This window comes from Lynx rufus, unplaced genomic scaffold (genome assembly GCF_022079265.1).
Source record: "Lynx rufus isolate CCGP_SWC_20201006 ecotype Redwood Valley unplaced genomic scaffold, mLynRuf1.p SCAF_10, whole genome shotgun sequence".
Lineage (NCBI taxonomy): Eukaryota > Metazoa > Chordata > Mammalia > Carnivora > Felidae > Lynx > Lynx rufus.
In genome coordinates, this window is record NW_025814824.1 from 10165523 (window position 1) to 10188203 (window position 22681).

Here is a 22681-nt window from a genome sequence, read left to right on the forward strand (position 1 = left end):
AGTTTTTGTTTGCTTTTAGGTCCTTTGCTTACCTCTCCTTACACCAGTAACTCAGCACTCAGAGCCGCCCCCCCCCACCCCAGGATCCCATCCGGTCTTGCTGACTCAACACCCTGCCACGGAACCTGCTGGCGGTGGCCCTGCCCTACACACCCCGTACCAGCAAACTTCCCTCCACGAGATCACTCCCATCAGCACACAAACCCGTCTCCTTTCTTCGAAAAAGACCGAAAGATCTTCCTTGAACTCCGCTCCCCCTCCCGCGGCTAGCCCATGTCACTTCTGCCCTCCCAGCAGAACTCCCTGAAGACCTGTCTGTGCCCAGCCTGGGGGCCCCCAACCTTCTCTCCCACGCACTCCCGAATGCAGTCCGGCTTTGGTTCCCACCTCCAACCCCGCTGGCCTCGGTCCCCCATCATTTCTACCTCCCAACAGCCAGTGGTCGATCCCAGCCCTCATCTGACCCACCAACTTCCGTGGCTCTGCTCAATGCACTGTTGTCTTCGCATGGCTTCCAAGACAGCATCCCCGCGAGCTCTCCCCCCACCCCACGGGCTGCTCCTGTCACGGTCTCCTTCACTGGTCCTCTTCATGTGCGACGCACCTGCACCTGCGGAGACTGGAGGGCCCTGGGGCTCCAACTTCCATCATTCGTTCTGCTCTGTCTACACTCGCTTCCCTGGGGGCTTTCATCACACTGGCTTCAAGGAACACTGAGACATGGAACTCACAGATTTGTTTTTTTTTTAAGTTTTTTTTTTTTAATGTTTATTTACTTTTTGAGAGAGAGAGAGAGAGAGAGAGAGAGACAGAGTTTGAGAGGGGGAGGGCCAGACAGGGAGGGAGACACAGAATGTGAAGCAGGCTCCGGGCTCTGAGCTGTCAGCACAGAGCCCGACCTTCCCACAGCTGTGAGGTCATGACCTGAGCTGAAGTCGAATGCGTAACTGACTGAGCCACCCAGGCGCCCCACTCGCAGGTTTTTTTATTTCCAGCAACGGTCTCTCAACTTGGGACTTCATACATCCAATTCCTACTGGACGATCCACTCGGATGACTCATGAACATCTCTAACTTCCTATGTGCAGAATTCAAGTCCTAGCTCCCCACAAACCTCTTTTTCCCACGGTCTTCTTTTCCTCAATAAATGGAAACTCCTGGGTCAGGTCAGAACTTAGGGAGTCCTCCCTCACTTCCCCCTTGCTGGCCTATCCCAAATCCATGAGCAAATCCTGCTGGTTCTCTCTCCAAAACGGATCTAGAGGGGTGCCTGGGTGGCGCAGTCGGTTAAGCGTCCGACGTCAGCCAGGTCACGATCTCGTGGTCCGGGAGTTCGAGCCCCGCGTCAGGCTCTGGGCTGATGGCTCAGAGCCTGGAGCCTGTTTCCGATTCTGTGTCTCCCTCTCTCTCTGCCCCTCCCCCGTTCATGCTCTGTCTCTCTCTGTCCCAAAAATAAATAAACGTTGAAAAAAAAATTAAAAAAAAAAAAACAAAAACGGATCTAGAACAAAACCACCTGCCTCACCACCACACTCCCACCCTCACCAAGCCACTGCCACCTTCTGCAACAATTATGACAACTTCTGCCGCCCCCCCTGCCTCCACCTTCATCCCTACCGTCTGTCCTCACGCAGCTGCGAGCGTGATCTTCCAAAACCACAAAACAGACATATCTCCCATGTCACCTCTTCACTGGAACTCCATGGCTTCTCATGTCACTTGAAATAAAAGCCAAAGTGCTCGCGGTGGCTTACAAAGTCCTACACCACGACCAGGCCTCGCCGTCTCTCTGATCTACCTCCTGACATGGAGTCAGGACATGGAAAGGGGAAGAAATGCTTCCTAGCTTTTTGACAAAGAAAGCCATTAAACAGCAACACAGGAAAATGGAAACTTTCCCTGTAATCCTCCCCCACACACAGTCTATTCATACGTTGCAATCTGCAGCAAAAGCAGACGGAAACTTTGAACCGGGACTCATTTAAGCGGTACAGAGGTTAAGCTTGTCTTGAAAGAAACTGAAGAGGGGTGACTGGGTGGCTCGGTCAGTTAAGCACCCGATTCGGCTCAGGTCATGATCACAGTTTGTGAGTTCGAGCCTCGCGCTGGGCTGTGTGCTGACAGCTCGGAGCCTGGAGCCTGCTTCGGATTCTGTGCCTCCTTCTCTGTCTGCCCTTCTCCCCCACTCGTCTCTCTCTCTCTCTCTCTCTCTTCCTCTCTCTCTCCCTCCTCTCTTAAAAATAAAACATTAAAAAAATTTTTTTTAAATGTTTTATTTCTGAGACAAAGAGAGACAGAAAATGAGCAGTGGAGGGGCAGAGAGAGAGGGAGACACAGAATCCTAAGCAGGATCCAGGCTCTGAGCTGTCAGCACAGAGCCCGACGTGGGGCTTGAACTCACAAACCATAAGATCATGACCTGAGCTGAAGTCGGACACTTAGCCAACTGAGCCACCCAGGCACCCCTCAAAAATACACATTTAAAAAAAAAGAAACTGAAGAAAAATGTAATTTAATGGACAAATGTATACTTTAAACATTAAACCTACTGCAAACCAACCAACTTTTCTAATTACTTGCAAGTCCCCACTTAGATCTTCCAATCATATCTTACTAACTCAACCGATCAAAGGATCTCAACTCAAACCTGACAGGAGTGAGAAACGCAACTGGTTGATGGCCAGCCTCTGCCACCTTGTCACAAGTGAACACACTGCTGCCCCTACCCTCGCCCACTGCACCCTGCCGCCAGCCTCAGCCCCACTCGGCAAAAGGGCCTACGTTGCCCCAAGTGCTTCCTGCTTGTGTCAGTGCTGACGGTAAAACTGAGGATCCATCGTTCCAAGAGATAATGCCTAGGGTGCCCTTGGTGGCCCCCAAACACAACTTCCTCTTCCCTTCCACCTGCTCTGTAAACACTGCATGCAATGCAGAAGCCCCAAATTCCAGGCGTTTGGAAGTCATGAAGCCGCACGTCTTTAAAAAATTAGCTGACATGTAGATTTTCTATGAATTCACATTCTCCTGCTCCATGGCAACTGGAAAGCAGAGGTTACTGAGTTTCACTGTGGCCCTTCCCAGCTAAGCCCCTCCTGTGGGAAGCTCCACCCTCCTGATTAATTAGTGGTGAGTGGGCGGGGCGCCAGACGTGCAAGTCTGAGGCCTCCTCTCACTTTCAAGCCCAAGTATCACCAGCGAAGTTGTAACCAATCCTCGAAGTTATTCACACAGTCTTTCCCTCTGAGCGCTGGTCCTTCCGGTCCTGGACTATAACCTCTCTCCTTCTGAGCCTCTGCCTTTGCGGCCATAAATTCAAAAACCCCCTGCTCCTCCTAAGAGCTGTCCCTCTCCGCTCTAATAAATTTCCTCTTATCTTTTTATCTTCCTGCCCTGCTCTGAATTTACACCTTTCTCTCAAGAGTGTGAGTGGCTTCTGAAAATATTCCATTATTCCAGGAGCAAGAAGCTCAGGCAATTTCTTCCTGGAAGTAGGTTTCGCTCCTAATTTTCTGTACGAACATTTCTTCAACTGCTTCATCGCTAAATTCTGTACTGACTCCATCAGACAAGGAGTTAGGATCCTGACCCTTTAGGCTGGTATTTCTTTACAGAGCGAGCTCACTTAAAAAATAATACCCGATTCATTTATTCATTCATTCATCCACTGGCTCAACCAATCAACAACAAATAAAAGGCATCATAGCAGGTAAAAATGTATGTAACATGTGTTCTCTGTCCCCAAAGAGCTTAAAATCCAGACAAATACCTAGAATCAGAGACAGTAAGAAAGAAGGACCATATGGGCATACGTTCTATGGTATGAATATTTATAATACAGAGTTGTGTTTGTACACTCCTGACAAGAAGAGTCAAAGTAAAAAAAAAAAAAATCAACGTGTACTTCCATCCGTCTATAGTTCAAAGTGATCAGTTCCCTTGTACTCTATATTCAACATTAATGAAGTCCTCTATTTCATCTTGGTATGGCAAATAAAGTATAAATTGCCCACCTTTTTTAGACTTGTTTTGAACTTGGAAATCAAAGCATGGTTCTGATTCTCCTTCCCTAAACACTTGCTTTACCAAGAGAGTCAAGTTATTTTGTAGACGGTCAAGTTATTTTGAAAACCTCTCTTTTTATGCAGTACAGGGTGGGTTCCAAGAGTCGATTTACTACCACACCACTTGCTACTGCCCTGATTTCTACTTCTGCCTTGAATGTATACACGTCTCACTTTCCTAGGTCAAAAGATAAAGCTTAAATATAAGGATCTTAAAAATGGGGTCTGGAAACACAGCCGCCATGAGAGACCTGCCCATCTTTAACAGCGTAAATACTGGGGAGAAGGTTAAAATTGAAGTTGAGGAACTGTGTATTTCAAAGTGCTTTGGCTCATTAAAGTCATTTTTATTTTAAAGCCTTTATACGAGAGTTATTTGCATTGCTACTGCATAAACTCTGAGGCCTATGGTATTCAAAAATGTTTTATTATTCTATTCGCTCCCCCAAAAGATGAATACGCCTTCAATTTGAGAATGGAAAAGTTTTGGAAAACAGGTATTCAGTACACAGAAACACTTCGCCAAGAATGATCAGGATTTGAACCACGGTTTCCTTTGAGTTTGTATTTCATATTGATCCTCCTGAAAATATATTTGTTAGCTTCTGATGGGAGGGAGGCTCTCACTGTATTCTTGGCACTCCAGGTATTCAGAAAAGAATCATGTGGTATTAATTTAGAGAAGCAAAAACATCCCACAACTAAAAGCTGTAAAGGATACTCACAGAGGAGGCACAGAGATCTTCCAAGGGCTCCTGACCGGCAAGCCCTCAGAGAGGGCTAGAGAGCTGGCCTTGGACGCTCGGCCTCCCTCCACCCCAATCCAGGCTCTGCACAACCGGGCACCTACCGCTTGCTTTGGCTTCCGAGTAAGAGGGGCCGTCCTCGAAAGTGAAGATCTGGGACACGCTCTGGCCCAGGTAGGAGGGAGGCGGGTAGTAAGAATGCATTCTGTACTGGGAGCTCATTGCGTGGCGGTTCTCCGAGTTCTTCATCTGCTTGAGAAAAAAAGAAAGGCGACGTTGAGCCCAAAGCTGCATTTTACAATTATTACAAGACCTGCCTATAAGGGGAATAGCCCACTGATGCTGGGAGTATCCTCAACCATGAACAGAGCATGGACCGCAGCTATACTAAGGATGTGTGCCTCCTCACAGTGCCTCTTCTATCTTGGGGTCCCTACTAGAGCTCCCCTAAAGCCCCACTTAGTCACATGATACTCAATTAACCAGCACTACGGAAAACACAGCAATAGAGAGGAGACAGCACGGCATAGGAGCTGGCTCGTCGCTGTAACTCCGTCTAACTTATTTGGCCAGGAGCCTCATGTGTAAACCTGGCATCTTACCTTGGGTTAGCTAAGGGTATTCAGAGAAAAAGAATATTTTAGAGGCGCCCGGGTGGCTCAGGTCATGATCTCACGGTTCAGGAGCTGGAGCCTGCTTTGGATTCTGTGTCTCCCTCTCTCTGCCCCTCCCCTGCTCGCGCACTGTCTCTCTCTCTCTCTCTCTCTCTCTCTCAAAAATAAGTAAAAATATTTCTTAAGAGAATATTTTTAAAAAGACAACACACAAAGCATGTGTAAGAGTAAGCTGTTGTCATCACGATGGTGATGTGCTGGATACTGTCCTCAACGTCTGTTCCCACCCTGTTCCATGCTCTTCCTGCAGCAAGAAACCCAAGTGTGGGATCTCCGCTTCCCAGACCCTCCTGTCACCAGGGTTCTGGAGGGGATGCGGATTCTGCAAACCGGACATGCAGTGAGACGTGGAGGGCAGAAGGCAGGCACGTGCCGTCCCCTCCAGCAGCGGTGGCAGCCAGCCTCAGCGGTCATGTGTCTTTATGGCAACCGGACTCTGCCTTTGGGACAGCGAGGCAGCTTTTAACTAAGGAGCAGCACCCCATCGCTTCCTGACCTCTCACTCAAAGACTTAAAGGGGCCCCCCTTCTGCTTTCTCAGCACTTCCTGGCCATTTCCACAAACATGGAGACCTGTTCTGTTTCCCGCATGGCCCCTGGAACAGACACTGAGCTTTACACGTGATCGTTATCTCCCCAGCAAGAACAGCTAGACTTCAATGATTTATACTGCATTTAAAAAATTAAACTTAGGGGCACCTGGGTGGCTCAAGTCAGTTAAGCTTTCGACTTCAGCTCAGGTCATGATCTCACGGCCTAGGAGTTCAAGCCCCGCATCAGCTCTCTCTCTGTCAGCACAGAGCCCGCTTCAGATCCTCTGTCTCCCTTGCTCCCTGCCGCTCCCCTGCTCACACGCTATCTCAACAATAAACAAAAAAATTAAATTTAGGTGACATTAACTTTATTTAAAAGTCAATTTAAGGGAACGTTCAGGAAAAATCAATATTGTCCAAGGATTAAAGAGTAATTTCAAAATCATGTCTTTCAATCAAATAAATCATACTAACATGACAGAGGCTGGCAGGGTTCCTCAAGATTATCTATGAATGTTAAATTTTGGACAGTTTTCCAATTACTACAGGCCTACGTGTACTTTGAATGTTTGACACGGAAAGGCCAGAGTTCCTAACCTTCTGTCTGCCGATTTGAGAAGCTCAAGGGACTCATTTTTGCCCCTCCCAAGTGCCCCCCCCCAGCACAAATGAATGCTCTGATGGGCACATTACTTCTTGGAGAAGCCCAGAAGACTCTATTCTGGTTGATTAATTTCTTTCAACTGAAGTTTTCTGGGAAGTTCCCTTTACTCTTTCCAGTTTGTTTCCCTGAAGCATATGAAACGGTATCTCTCCTAGCTCAGTCACCCAATTTTCATCTTCTACCTTCACGTAAGTCCTTACTAAGAGGGCAAGCAAGCCATACTTGGAAATAGGCAAAGGGGAAAAATTGGCTGCCCTTAATGAGCAGCCCACATCAGGAGAGCAATTAAGGGGCCATGAAATCATTTAGGAGGGTGGTGACAATCAGCAGTCACCTAACTGCACAGCACCCAGTTATCAGTTAAACCAGTGCATCCCAGGGCTCTCTTACTGGGCATGCAAATGGCCTGAGGCTAAGTGGATCCTGATTCAGTAAATATGGGGCGGGGCCTCAGTCTGGCACAGTCCCAGGAGATGCTGATTCTGCTGGCTCAAAACTCTCACTTTGGTGACCAGGGACTAGAGCAAATGATACATTCTCTCCTACTTCACACCCGTAAGAGGCCAGCGACCAACACGGTTTACAACCATCAACTTTCCGCTTGAGCTGAGGGAGGATGGAAACCAAGTAAAGAGCACTTTTCACTGTTTTTCTTTTCATACGTGAGATTCCTCGGCGTGAAAGGAATCTTTTCGGGGGTCTGCCGCCATCTAGAATCGCTGCAGTGGTGGTAACAACCTCAAACAATCTTCAAACCCTCAAATAGCCGTTTCTGCCTCTACACACTTCCCTCAAGTCAATTACACAGTCTAAGTAATGAACACTGAATGGGAAGCCAGGGGTCAGCTTTAGAGCACAAAGCGCCATCATACACAGGATGAAGCCTCCTCACCACCCACTCCAGGCACGGAGCTGGTGACATCTCCTCCCGGTGTGACAACATCTGCAAGTCAGTTCTTCAAGAAAAATGCTTTTCAATTTTCTCAGTGTACAAGTAAACCGACAGTACTTGAGCCTGCTGGCTCTGCAAAATGCTGGATTTTTTTTTTCTTCTACTGGGAATTTGTATAAAGCCTCTTTTCAAAACGTTTGAAAAATGTTCACTGTGAGTCTACAGCAGGGATCAGCGTGCCTTTTTTTTTTTTTTTTTTTTTTTTTTTTTGGTAAATGGCCAAACAGGAAATATTTTAGGCTTTGCAAACCGCATGGTCCCTAGACAACTGGTAAATGAATGAACGTGGCTATGTTCCAATAAAACTTTATTCATAAAAAGGCACACCTGGGTCACAACCTTCACTCCCACTGGAGGAGTGGGAGGAGATCACCTAGCACTGATGCCTGGGCTCCACCCCTAGAGTGTCTGATTTCAGTGATCTGGGAGGTGGCCCGGCCTTGGGCTATTTCAAAGCTCCCCAGGTAATTCTAATGTAACACCAAGATTGAGAAGCAGTGTCCTAGATGTACTGACATATTTCCTACGCCCCCAAGAAGTGTGAAACCCCAACATCTCCAGTATTAAGTAAAAAAGGCAAAAGGTTAAGTCTGATAGATAGGTCAACTGCTGCCAATTTCAAGTTGCATATTATTTGAAAAGAAATTCAAATAAACTGTAGAGTGTTTTTCTTCTTTCAAAAAGAGCTTACCGAAAGATAAACACATTTCAAACCCATGTACGTCTGTTTTCCTTTAATGCGTCTTCTGTTTTTAGAAAGCACCTGATAACAAGGATTATTTGGAAACAGAAAAGGACTGATTTGATCTCAAACATTCGATTTTCCTAATGAATCCCAAGATCACTGAGCTATAAAAGACTGTGAGGAAAAGAGAAAGATACAAAGGGTCAGACTCCATTTGAGGTTATTAAAATGTGAATTTTCTGAAGCCATTTATCACTTCAGCCACATCCAACATGAAGAATAATCCACAAATAACCATCCATGTGATCTCTGGACATAAGGCTGTAGACTTGTATGTACAGCTGGCTCTTGAACAGGACAGCGGGTTAGGGGTGCCAACTCCCTGTGCAGTTGAAAATCCACACATAACTTCTTACTCTCCCCAAATTTAACTACTAAATAGCCTACTGTTGACTGGAAGTCCTACCCATAACATAAATAGCAAATTAATACACATAAACTGTATTCTTAGAATGAAGAAAGCTAGGAGAAAGAAAATGCTATTAAGAAAACACAAGGAGGGGCGCCTGGGTGGCTCAGTTGGTTGGGCGTCTGACTTCGGCTCAGGTCACCATCTCGTGGTCCACGAGTTCAAGCCCCACATGGGGCTCTGCTCTGACAGCTTGGAGCCTGGAGCCTGCTTCAGATTCTGCGTCTCCCTCTCTCTCTACCCCTGCCCCACTCATGCTCTCTCGCTCTCAAAAATAAATAAACACACAAAAAAATAAAAAATAAAAAAGTAAAACACAAGGAAAAGAAAACACATTTACAGGACAGTATTGTGTTTCTCACAACAAAGTCGCACATAAGTGGACTTGTGCAGGGCAAACCCCCAGTGCGGTTCAAGCGTCAACTGTAGTATTTCTAAGTCCATCTGTTACCCTCTGAAACCTGAAGCTAAAATCGAATTGTGATTTGTCCAGAAAAAGGAGTGGCAGAATGAGATTTAAAACTGTATATCCCGGGCACCTAGATGGCTCAGCTGGTTAAGTGTCAGACTCTGGATTTGGGCTCAGGTCATCTCATGGTTCATGGGTTCTAGCCCCATGCTGGGCTCTGCGCTGAGAGTGCGGGGCCTGCTTGGGTCTCTCTCTCTCCTTCTCTCTCTGGCCCTCCCTCACTCATGTACTCTCTCTCTCAAAATATATAAACCTAAAAATAAATTAAAACTCTAGTTCCCCTCTAACTCAAAAACAAACAAACAACCACCACAACCTTGGCTGCCTTCAGATTAGACAAATGGGTAAAGAAGGAAATGTTTGGGAAACCTGCTTTACTTTAAGCGGGTAATACTCAACTGGGGGCAATCTGTCCTCCAGGGGACACCTGGCAAAGTAGGGAGACACTTGTGAGTCACAGCTGGGGGGTGGCGAGGAGAAGGGTGTGCTGTGGCATCTGGTGAGGAGAGACGGGGTGCTGCGATACACAGGCCAGCCCCGCACAACAAGAATTATCCGGCCCCACATTTCACGGAGGGCCAAGGGTGAGAAAACCCGCTTTAGACTAGCCTAGTCCCCACCCTCCCTGCCCTCCCCCACACCTCCAGCTGAAACAGCAAAGTTCTACCGAGGGATAGAAGTTGTACAAGTTGCACACAAACGAGAGGAAGCGTTCAGTTCTGCTTAAAGGATATAATTTTTTCCGCTTCATGCAGTGCTACCTTGTTTCTTCTCAAGGTTTTATTTTTTATTCCTTTAAATTAAACACGCAAACCAAGGAAAACCTAAAACCCCAGTATTCCGGTGAATTACGACTCCCATGATTATTAGCATGTGCTAGCCGGCCAGCAAGAGGCATGTTTTATAATCTTATTACCCACCCCAAGTCTCTGAACCAGAGTGTGACCTACAGATAGGAGCTGGGCTGGCGGGGAACGTGCATGATGCTAGTATTAACCCCGGAGGAAAACCTAAGAGCTTTGGGTTTTATTTTATTAAACCGTGGAGGACACGCAGCGCAGTAAATCTGAACCACAGGTTTCCTTTTTATATACCTTAGTCACCCCTTTTTTATAGTAACAATAAAATCCCAACAAAACGTACAAATATTAGACCCTACTTCCTGTAAAAAAAAAATAAAATTCCTCAACAGCACGTGCCGGTTGTCCGGGAGCGCGTCAGCCAGGAAGAGTCTGGTCTTATCCCGAGCCGAACACTCCATCCAGGCAACAGCTGGAAGAGGTTCGTGAAGACCAAACTGCGGTCTAGCTGTTCACGGAGCGTGGCTCAGCGGCAAAGCAGAGCTGGCCACGAAAGCGAACAGACTTCTCGAGAACCGTACGGGATCAAATTCCTAAGCGCAAGCTCCGATATTTAAGCCAATAATGAGAAGATGCCCTTGGCAGTGACGTGTGGCTTGCAGCCTTTTAAGCTGCAAAAGCCACATGTGGGATGGACCTCTGGTTTTACAAACAGAAACGTTTTTATGAAAAAAGTCAGGGTTCTTCACACACTGTGGAACTGCAGGTCTCCTGGTGATGCTAAGAGTGAAAGCTGGGGGGTGACTTGCACCCTCATTAAAGGATTTCTTTATTTTTTTTTTAATTTTTTTTTAATGTTAACTTATTTTTGAGAAAGAGAGAGAGAGACAGAGCGTGAGCAGGGGAGGGACAGAGAGAGAGAGAGGAAGACCCAGAATCCGAAACAGGCTCCAGGCTCTGAGCTGTCAGCACAGAGCCTGACGCGGGGCTCGAACCCACGAACTGTGAGTTCATGACCTGAGCCGAAGTGAGACGCTTAACTCACTGAGCCACCCAGGCGCCCCTCTCCAGTTTTAGTATAAGCTTCTTTTCAAACCATCCAGAAGGGATGGCTGTTTCCAGGCTCACGTGATGGCACACTGTGAGCCCTCCTCGTTCACAGACCTTACCTGCACGGGTGCTTGACCCAAAGGGCAAGTGCCCGTTCACTTCCTAAAATGCACCTCATTCATCCTCTGCCATGCCACGCATCACAGGTGGCAAGAATTATTCTTAACATACGGGCTGAAAGTGATCGCTCTTACGCACCCATTTCCAAGATTACTGAAACGTTAACATGGCAAATGCTGACGGACTCATGACACGGCGGACTCCCTCCGGCTACAGCCCATCCTCCCCTCTTCCCTCCTGGTCTCTCCTGTCCTCTAGGGCTTTGTCTTCTCTCGCCTGCCTTCCTTAACTTCCTCCACTGAATCCACCTTGCCTTCTCTCCTCAGGGCTCATTCGGAATGCCCTTCACCCCTCCCCAGCAGGAGGAAGACAAGGGGACAGCAGGCAGAGATTGGCCTTGAGCACACTCAGGCCTCTGTAAGAGATTCCCGCCAAGCCTGGGTGGAACCCTCCGGTAAACTGAGGGGGAATGGGCGGAGTTTGAGGGTCAGCACTTAAGAGGCTGAAGAAACTAGAGCTGTTCCTCCAAAAATGGAAGGAATGTTCATTCCTCAGAGAGGAGGGAGAAGACAGAATAGGGTGACCATGCAGTACGGCAGAGCGGACAGGTGGGTTAAGAAAGGATACATCTGAGATGCTTGAAGCTGTGAACCCCACGATTCTCACGGTTCCAGAAGGTCCGTGACACAGGCAGAAGCCAACGAAGCCTGTGTAAGTGGGCTTTCTCAAAAAGAACGGAAGGAGCAGAGCTCAATGTCTGGATTAACACCAGACAGATTTCAGACACATGAGCAACAGCCATAAGATGCACCAGAGAAGCAAGTCTTCTGTGTCTGGAAACACAGAACCAAAACTGATCACAAGAAGAGAAAGCAAGCTTCTCCCAACTCCCAGGAGGTCCTGGCGAGGGCACGGAAGATTCACACCACTCTTGTAGAAACTTTAAGGGGTAGACACCTGACAGGATATTAGGATCACAAGTGCGTTTATCAGTGGTCCATTATGCTTGTCCTGATTATACAAAACAATTAAGACAGAAAAAAAAATTAAATTGTTTAAACTTGTGTTGTTCAATTGGTTGTTTTCATTTTATTTTATTTTTTTCAATTGCTTGTTTTCACCATCTGCATCTGGGTGCTGACAGAACAAAGTTTACTCCTTGGAGAGTATTTTCCAAAATGCAGCACTCTGACCATCTGTGGGCCCCAAATAATTCAGCAGGTTGCAAGCAGCATTTTTAAAAAATAACAGTACAGAAATGCATGGAATGAAACAGAGTAGAACAGAAATCTGGCAATTCACTGTGCACAGTATAAGAGATGCTGTACGAAAAGTTTCATTTTGTGTTTACGTGTCTGTGTAAACAAATACTGGATCCCAATGTAAAACATTTCTTACTGTGGGTCTCCACCTAAAACGCTTGAAAGGCATTGATTGGTATATAAACCTGGTGAAAGGAAGCAAGGACTTTCAAAACTAGGTACCCGGGGGTGCCTGGGGGGCTCAGTTGGTTAAGTGTCCGACTTTGGCTCAGGTCATGGTCTCACAGTTTCCAAGTTTGAGCCCCACGTCCTGCTCCGTGCTAACAGCTCAGAGCCTGGAGCCTGCTTCAGGTTCTATGTGTGTGTCTCTCTCTGCTCTTCCCCTGCTCGCACTGTCTCTCAAAAATAAATAAGCATTAAAAAAAAAATACGTACATATCAGAAAAAGCCCAATTTAAAAAATGGTTCCTTTTCCTACAACCTGGAAAAATCCAGATGCATTTAAGGGGGCTCAGAAAACAGAGAGGAGAGGTCTGTTTGCAGACAGTCTCTGGCCACAACAAGCCCAGTGCTTCCCTCATTTTCCCAAACTACACATCTATGCAGGATTATCTAGTTCCTGAGTCAACACTTACATACGCTTTGATTCACAAATCTAAAACACAAACCCTGACTTTCCAAGTGAAGTCCTACAGAGCCAGACAGAAATGCATCATTTACGTAAAAGCTAATAGAAAATACGGCTTCAGTAAAGTAGCTGGTGGAAAAGGGCAGGAAAAGGTCTGTATTTTTATTTCGGGGCTGATAACCAGCCAGAAAGAGGACTCCCCGTTTTCTCTAACATGTCAAGTCTCTGGGAGCGTTAACAACAGTTCTTAAGAAAAGAACTGGGGGCCTGTGATAGTGACATTCTTCAAGTAACTTTCTTGAGAAAATGTTGCTTCTTGACCACAGAACTAACGGACTTTCAGAGGAAGAAAGTAAATTTATTGAGAGATACTACAGAGACCTGTCCTGTTTTCTCCTGAGTCCTCAAAGTAAAATAATCATTAGCATAAGAACTGCTCAGAGGGATCAAGTAACTCGTTTCCACTCATAAAGGGATTAAACAGAGAAGCAGGAGCCAAACAAAGCAAATCCGCCCTGGAAGCTTCTACACTAAACCTCGCTTGCTTTTCCCACTTTAAATTAAGATGTCTGCTGATTATGAAGATCTACTCACTCACTGCCTTTGGCTTTTACCCGTTCTTCCTGTTTTCACTGCTCCAAGATCAAATAAACTTTTTTGAGGAGGGAGTCTGAAAATAAGAAAACATGCCTATAACCACACATTCAGGAACTTCGATTTTAGGACGGAAGCATTAGAAGCGTCCATATCTGTTCCCATTTGATGGACAAACTTAATTAACCTTTGCTACTGTGTTCCAACCTACTGTTTTAGACAAAACTGGTGACCCACAAACAATATGTTACCATCAGAATCTCAACGGCGGTGACACCAAGAGATATAGCCCTATCAGCAGTATCGGGAAATAAGCCACTTGGATTAGCTGCTCTAGGAAATATGGATTCTATTCATGTCACACATGAGCTGTCAGAAACATTAGGATACTTTTAGCATAAATCAGCAGTGTGAAGGGTATCTTATGAGTGCTGAACATGATAGACGGCTTGGAGGGCAAGGGGAGACCATCTGGGGCCACCTGCTACGTGTAAGCACACACATATACTCACATACTCCGCCGGAGGTGGTATTAGAAATTCAAACGCAGGCTGGTGACGGTTGAGGGGCATACCCAACTCACGGGGGGTTAGTGGCACAGAACGGCCCCTCCGGAAGTACGATGGAGAGCCCACCTCTAAGTAACCAAAATGACACAAGAAGGACCAAAAATCTGTTTCCCTAAAGCACACAGAAGGTGGGGGAGGGGTGGCAGGATAGGACAGGATGCGGAACCATAAAACCATGCTTAAGGACCAGATGTTTAGTCATTTCGATTTGGTTAATACTGTGAAGACACAGGAGTGTCCGCTTTTTCTAACGTCAAGACTCCAAAAATACTATTTAAGATACGCTATAACCAATGAGGTCTCACGAGACCTATCACAAGACGTAAGAAAACACTGAACAGCTCTCAAGGCTTCTTGCAAGGGAAACCAAGAAATGCATATTGCCCGCTAGGAAGGCAGAGATACAATGGGAGCGGACGTGCCCCTACAGTCAGGTAAACCCCAGTTCAAACTCAACCCGCTTTCCCCCGCTTAGCAGCTGTGTGACACCAGCAAGTGACTTGTCTCCCGGAATGTCCGCTTCCTCATCCACAAAAGTGGGAGCAATCCCTGCAGGCTATGTTAAGGGTTAAGCGGGACAGAAGATATGAAAGCTGTCCCTGTGACATCTGTCCTGTCACGCCTACACCCTCCCTTCCCCCAAGGGGGCGTCCCTCTGTGGGAGCATCGGTGGGATAGTGGTGGTCACACTCAAGGACCCCACTTTTGAGATGCTACCAAGTAACTCTGAGCCCTTTCACAGGTATGCCAGGGATGTGGTCACAAAGAGGGAGACAGACACACCCCTGGATGACATACTTAAGTATCTTAAGTACATAAAACTTTTGCTCGGTATTCAAAAGAAAACTCCATTCTCTCAATTTTTTCTACTTTTCAAATCTTAAAAAGTTGAAAATCTACCTGTTTCCTACATAGCCACTGTTACATACAGAGTGAGAGAAAAAGAGAACAAAGAATGTTCCTTCAGGTTTTCAGAGTTTAGGCCATTACTCAAGACAGGAGATTATGTGTCTTCCCTTCATTCTCCCGGGATTGGCTGATAAGAACTACTAACTGCCCAAGATAACGCTTGTGAGAAGGAAGGTGATGAAAAGGTGTGAGAAAACAAAACAAGGAGGTCATCCCTTTTGCCCTGTTTCTCAATCTTCCTGTGAACCCGCCTTCCCGGAGGGTGTGGATGGCCAGGGTGATGTCCACAGAGCACGGGGAGCAGCCTGTCCCGAGCGCAGGCAGTGAGGGGGTCTCCTCTCTGCAGAGAATGTTTAAAAAGTAATGGAACTCTGGGGTGCCGGGGCGGCTCAGTCAGTTAAACATCCGACTCTTCATCTCAGCTCAGGTCTTGATCACAGGGTTGTGAGTTCAAGCCCCACAAAGGGGTCCGCACGCGATGAAACTCACTAAGTCAATCTGCTCTGAACTGTCACTATCCGATGGCAATTCCGAACAACAGCAGTGATGAAATCCTGGCCTCACCCCACCCTGCCCCCGGCACACCACTGCCCGGGGACCACATCACAGCCCTCCCCAGACTCCTCCAGACTCCATCACAGCAGCCATCAGAGAATTGCGTGTATCCTAGTTCCCTGCGTGCTAGGACCTGGGGGGTGAGGGAGTCTAGCACAGTACACAGCTCTGGGGGCGGAGCTAGTATTCAATACATGAATTGTAACGAATGAGTGAATGCATTTCTTCTACATGCTCTGTAACATGATGGAGATTTCTCGACGGTAATTTTTTTAAGATTTTATTTTTAGGTCATCTCTACACCCAACGTGGGGTTCAAACACATGACCCCAAGATCAAAAGTCACCATGCTTTACCAACTGAGCCGGCCAACCAGGTGCCCTAGAGAGTTTTCATAACCTTAGTCTTTTGACCCTTCTACTGCCATATTCCTAATATACTTTTTTTAAAAATAGGGCAAACCAGCCTCTGTTATGCATTCCCCTGATTTGGGGCTTTATTCAATTAATGAGGGACACTTAACCGGCCATGTACAAAATCTGTCTCACATTCACATCTGCTTCGGGGAAAAAAAAAAAAAAAATCAAAGCTACCAGGGAAAACATCAACAGATAAGATTTTGGCCACTGGCCCAACCAAATCAAATCTGAAAGCTTTCAAAAACTGTGATCTAATTATCTGGTTTTCAAGCAGATTACAGAATCCCCAAATGATGTATTATTTACTAACTTGATGCCACTGTGTCAGAGATCAGGTTGTGTAACAATCTCGCCACAGACCGATCATGTATTTCTTTGTGCCTCCGACTGAATAGGGAGTAGTCCCCGGGGTATGCCAGTCCATTGCAAAGTTCTCCAACTCCGTCCGGACCAGACTGAACTTATAACGGAAATGTTGTACCCCAGGGCTCCTAAAACCCGAGATGACACTCCATCTGGATTGTCTGGATGCCACTGGACCGCTCCAGCCAGGCTGAGAAACAACCCATCACGATGTTCAGGACCAACCCCGGCCCAAGATATTCTCAGAGTCAGAGCCGTCTGCCTCGGGGCCCAGGTTTCTAGAGCCCAATTCTGCTTTCTTCTGCCAATCACACGTTTTCAACCCAAATGCTCAAAAGGGCCTGGCCCGTGCCCTGCTGCAGTTAGGAGAGATTCCTCAGCTTACCTCTCGCCATCTGTCTGGCTTCAGCATCTAGAATGCCCACCACCTCCCTCAGTTCTGTTCCAGACCCAGGGCCACCCAGCAGTACTGTCACTGTGGCCCCAATTCCTGCAAATGAGTGCCCTCACAGAGGTATCCAAAGCAAGCAAGCCATCAAACGTTCATCATCTGTCAAACAAAACCGATTCTTCGAGTAAGGATGTAATCGACACCAGCTGACGGTCGTCAGAACCATCGAGTGTAATCGTCTAAAATGGGACCAAACAGCAGCAGCTCCTTTGTGAAAGTGCATGTGAGCAAGGTGGCGGTTTAGAGGCCGGGAGACAGGACTGCACTCATCCAGGTTGCAGAGCTCTGGGGAGTCTCAGGAGCACCCCCCCCAACTGCTGCTGGCGCCCTCAGAGCTGGTGGCCAACAGAAGCTTGCTCCCCTCAGGTTTGGGGGTGTGTTGTAAAGGCCAGGAGCACTGGAGTCATTATTTCTCCTTGAAAGAGAAGAATCTCAGGAAGAAGTGTGCTGCAAAGGAGAAAGTTATAAATACGGCCAAGGTGTGACAGGCCACTTAAGGGAAAGTTCATAGTAGAGGCCATGTGGGCCCCACACCTGGAGAAGCTGCACACCTTCCTTTCACTGGCTTTAAACTTTCCGAGGTGCGGGGCGCCTGGGTGGCTCAGTCAGTTAAGCCTCCGACTTCGGCTCAGGTCATGATTTTATAGTTCATGAGTTCGAGCCCGTGTTGGGCTCTGTGGTGACAGCTCGGAGCCTGGAGGCTGCTTCACGTTCTGGGTCTCCCTTTCTCTCTGCCCCTCCCCCTCCTTCTCAAAAATAAACATTAACAAATGAAATTCAAACTTTCTGAGGTACGTAGTGACTTGTATGTTTTCTGAAACAGAAGATTCTCCAAGACCGGCCCTCCGACCCAACGGAGTCCTCACTCCACTGGACAGACAGCAGGGCCTACCTGGGGTGCATGGGAAGGGGTCCCACAGAATGCTGGGCATTCACAGGACTGCTGTAAAAAGGAAGAAAAAGACCAAAGCACTCTCCCTGTAAAGAGTCAAGCTGAGCGTTAAGTCGACACAATCGCTAAACGAAGCAGATGAAGACCCAGGGAACTTTGCTGTTGTCATGGTGACACAGTGACAGACGTTTCCAGACTCTGTCTGGACTGCAGAGACTGGCATGATGTAAAAGGGAAAGAGACGGGGAGGGGTAGGGAGGGTGCTGCTGAGTGAGGGCATTTGCACAAAAAGAAATCCTGCCGCCTAATAGGATTTTATTTTTACAAAATGTTAGAAGAGCAGTTGCAATAAAAACAATTTTTTAAAAGTAAGCTCTACACCCAATATGGGACTTGAACTCACAACCCTGCAATCAAGAGTCGCATGCTCTTCTGACTGAGCCAGTCAGGTGTCCCTAAGAGCAATTTTTTAAATTGAATAGCTGAGCTTTAAGAAAAACTCACTTGGCCTGGGGCACCTGTATGGCTCAGTTGGTAAGAGTCCGACTTTGGCTCAGGTCATGATCTCATAGTCCGTGGGCGCGAGCCCCCATCAGGCTCTATGCTAACAGCTCAGAGCCTGGAGCCTGCTTTGGATTCTGTGTCTCCCTCTCTCGCTGGCCCCCTTTCCCGCTCATGCTCTGTCTCTCTTTCTCTCTCGCTCTCAAAATAATAAGCATTAAAAAAAAAAAAAAAAACCAACTCACTTGTCCTTATTTTCCTCATTCCTCTGTAAAACCAGCACAGGTAACATCCTGCACAGATGACAGTGAACCGCTGGACACATTCCCAGTAAAATGAGGAACAAGAGGACACCAACATCCACTGCTAGTATCCAAACTGAGTATCATGCCAACGACATGTATCAGAACTGGAGGTATACAGGGGAAAACGGCAGTACCAATATTCTCCTGTATCTGACCCAGATACCCCAAAATAAGCAACTAGAAAATTATTAGAATTACAGAGATCACAAAAGTGGCCAGATACATAATAAGTATACCCCATCACAGCAATGGAACCTGTAATACTTTCTAAGTTTTAATTTAACTTATTTATTCTTATTTTGAGAGAGGATGCATGCATGCACGGGAGAAAACATGCACACGCGTGGGGGAGGGGCAGAGAGAGGGAGACAGAGAATCCCAAGCAGGCTCCATGCTGTCAGGTCAGAGCCCGACACAAGGCTCGATCTCACAACCCGTGAGATCACAACCTGAGCTGAAATCAAGAGTGGGATGACTTAACAGACTGAGCTGCCCAGGCGCCCTGAGCCCGTTAACACGTTCAGTCAACATAAACTTACATCCTTCTAATTCCCCTTTAAGAAACCTAATAGAGGGTGTTAGTGTTTACAGGCCAAGGCCATTACCGTATCTATTTTAATTACCTTTTCCTAAGGTAAGAAATTACTTTAAATATTTTAAACTGTATTTGTTCTTACAGACTCTCTTGTGTCTGCTTGCAAACTTTGTCAATTTTTCTTCCCAGAGAAAAAAGGCAGTTAGTGTCCATCCACCAACAGACAGCGGCCAGTAACCAGCTTGCTCGCAACAGGGAAGCCTAGGCGAGATTAACCTGCTGGCACGTTTGGATGACAGTTTGGAGCAGACAGCCTTGATCACAAGGCTCTGTACAGAGAGCACGTGAGCAAAGGCAGACAGCCCAGCTGGAGTCTGGCTCTCCTATAACCAGCTGTGTTCCTCAATCACTTCAACTTTCACAGCTCACAACTATCCAGGAATCTGAGGTGCCCTGATGCGCGTCATCCTGGGGTCCCTGACAGTACAGCTTGGTGGTCGAGGCAAACCCAGAAACTTATCTGAAGTCTGCTTCATCTTAAAAACCGAAATGGTGGTGCCTGGGTGGCTCAATCAGTTAAGCGTCAGACTCTTGATTTCAGTTAAGGTCATGGTCTCACGGTTCGGGAGTTTGAGTCCTGCGTCAGGCTCTGTGCTGACAGCACGGAGCATGCTTGGGATTCTCTCTCTTCCTCTCTCTTTGCCCCTCCTTCCCTCTCTCTCAAAATAAATAAATACACTTAAAAAAAAAAGCTGAAATGGATTTTGCATTCTACTGCCTTCTCTCTGATATGTTTTTTAAATTTAGGAATATCTTAAAATAATGACTATGACTTATAATCGTCTCCCTGGGAACAAGAGCCAGGTCTGAGCCACCTGCAGCCCCTCCAGGACCCTCCGGGGTTGCTGTCCCCCACACAGCACACACTCCAGAAGTCACTTCCTCTCAACCTTTTGGCTAACAGGTTGTTCTCATGCTGAGCAACGCTAATGAAAAGAGGAAGCAGTGTGGAAACAGGGGCCCCATCAGGCTGCTCGCTGTGGGACAGAGAATATTATATGGTGGCTTGAACTGGCAGGGGCTTTTGTAAGACCCTGCCTGATGCTTTGGCCCCAGCCAATCAAAGGTACTAGAGCGCCATCCCAGGAACGCTCACAAGGGGGCGCCTTCTCTGTACTCCAAGTCCAGATCCCAGGATCTGGTTTCCTTCCTGCCTGGAGCTCAGTTTCAAATCCAGGGTTACGGAGATGATCCCCAACTTTCTGCCTCATTTTCCAGGTGGTAACAGCAGCCTTCCCCCAAGACCTGTTTTTCCCACTTTTGTCTGCTGGTTCAGTGGTAGTCCCTAACACATAGCAGAATGCCCATGAGTGTTTATTTAAAAAACAAATGCATCCCACTAGGCGCGTAATCATAAGTGGGCAACCCTAAAACAAGACATCTCAGACTGAGCCCAAAATCACCACCAGAAGGAACGAAATCACCTATGTTGTCATTTTGACCACACCCAAACTGTGAGCAGCACGGGAGTCTACACATCTGGAGGCACCAGCTTCTGAAAGGCGCTCGAGAGGTTGCCAGCCAGAGGGGCTGAAAGGAGATCCCAGGTACAGCTTCAAGTCCTCCCGTATTTATTTCTGCTCCCTTGATATGCACCTCTCCCTTGTCAACCTGGTACAACATGTTTATTTAAGAGATAATGTTGCCGTGGAGGAGTGCACAAGGCAATAAACAGCTTTTGCAGGCAATTAAATGCAGAAGTGAAATTGAGCTGCTGGTCAGTGGAACCAGCCATTCATCGTGAGTCTGTTCCAGTGTCACAAATGTTATTCCTGTTTCACAACAGGACAGGAATCTATGATTGGGCCACAAATCTCCAGAGGCTGGAGGCAGACCAAAAGCGATTAAAGCAGTTCTCCGCATGCAGAGCATTAACACGAAGGAGTCCTGAGCTTCTGGGATGCGGACCCAGCACGCTGTTCTATTTCCTTTAATAGATTTCGCACTTAGTAGGTGCTCTGTAATTATTTGTGGCTTGCTTGATTTTATAGGGACACTTACCGGAAGTCTCATCTTTACAATAAACTCAATGGCTACTTTCTGGCAAATAATTCAATACCCTCCCTATTACCTTTAAAAAATTAGGATTATCCCCACTTCCATCAGTTTTTCTAGGATCAGAAAGGAGCTCTTGGTTGAAGAACATTCCCGCTGTTCCCCCACCCCCACCCCCCACACATGGATATACTCCGCAGTAAGGGGAGGGGGAGAACTAACAGAATGGGGACTTGATCCAGTGAGGAGTGAGGAAGGAAGTCAAGACAGTCTCTGGAGGAGATGTGCCAGGGTCAGACCAAGGGAGGAGGCAGTCAGGAGGGATTAGCACAGTCTGGCACACCTTCCACAAAGGAGATGAAAAGCAGGGTCACAATCAAGGGGGCACCCCCATGCCGTCCTCCCCCGGGAAGCTTCCAGCAGGAGGGAGCACGAGAGCAGAACCAGAGCACCCTCCCAAAACAGCGGGGCTGGGGCCCAGATGGCTGTTCCCGACGCTCCTGCCCTAACAACGTGGTTAAAAAGTGAGGCCTCTAGGGGTGCCTGGGTGGCTCAATAGGTTAAGGCTCTGACTTCAGCTCAGGTCATGATCTCACGGTCCATGAGCTTGAGTCCTGTGTCAGGCTCTGTGCTGACAGCTCGGAGCCTGAAGCCTGCTTCAGATTCTGTGTCTCCTTCTCTCTCTCTGCCCTTCCCCCACTCATACTCTGTCTCTCACAAAAATAAACGTTAAAAAAAAATGTTTAAAAAAAAGTGAGCCGTTTTGTTCCTTATTAAGAGCAATAGTGCTTACTAGTTATAAGTATTATGTGTAGGCATTCACCATTTAACTAATACTTCATAACACACACATCATAAACATGTGTTGCACCATTATGATTTCTGTCTGTGCTTCTGGTTTTCCATCTGCTGAGCAGAACACGTTTTTCCCCAATCCTGAAAAAATTATTCCACGTACATTCATATTTGGTCCATACTCACATGTCACAGTCTTTTAATACTAAAATGCGCCCTACATATACCCTATCTTGTCACAAAGGGGATCTGAGATCGCTAACTAAAATACATAGCAGCAGAAGGCTGAAAATTAGATAGATCTAAAAAATGATGATTAGGGAAAAGAAATAAACGCAGTCAACACGGGCATAGTACTTGCTGGTGTGCCCAGAAACGTCTACAGGCACTAATCACCTCACTCCAGCTGTTACATTGCCAGACGTACGCAGGCAACAATTCTCTGAAGGTGGTACCGTGCCCACTTTACAGACCAAAACAGAGAGACACAGAGACAATTTTGTGTTTTGCCCCAGGCTTCACAAACATTTAAATGCCAAGTCAGAAGTGAATATGGATCTTCCAGTGTTCTCCTAAACCAACAGACCTGGTTTCTAGTTCAGGCTCTGCCATCAACTATCTGTGGG

At 47.0% G+C, this 22681-nt stretch overlaps 1 protein-coding gene across 1 annotated transcript in view; it reads right to left on the reverse strand.

Annotated features, from left to right (window-relative positions):
* The window catches only part of DMRT1 (doublesex and mab-3 related transcription factor 1), a 110017-nt gene that overhangs the window by 39248 nt on the left and 48088 nt on the right, over positions 1-22681 (reverse strand). Inside the window, exon 4 of the mRNA XM_047097439.1 lies at positions 4912-5056. Within this exon, the coding sequence (XP_046953395.1) occupies positions 4912-5056 (145 nt within the window). The remainder of the gene's footprint in view (positions 1-4911; positions 5057-22681) is intronic.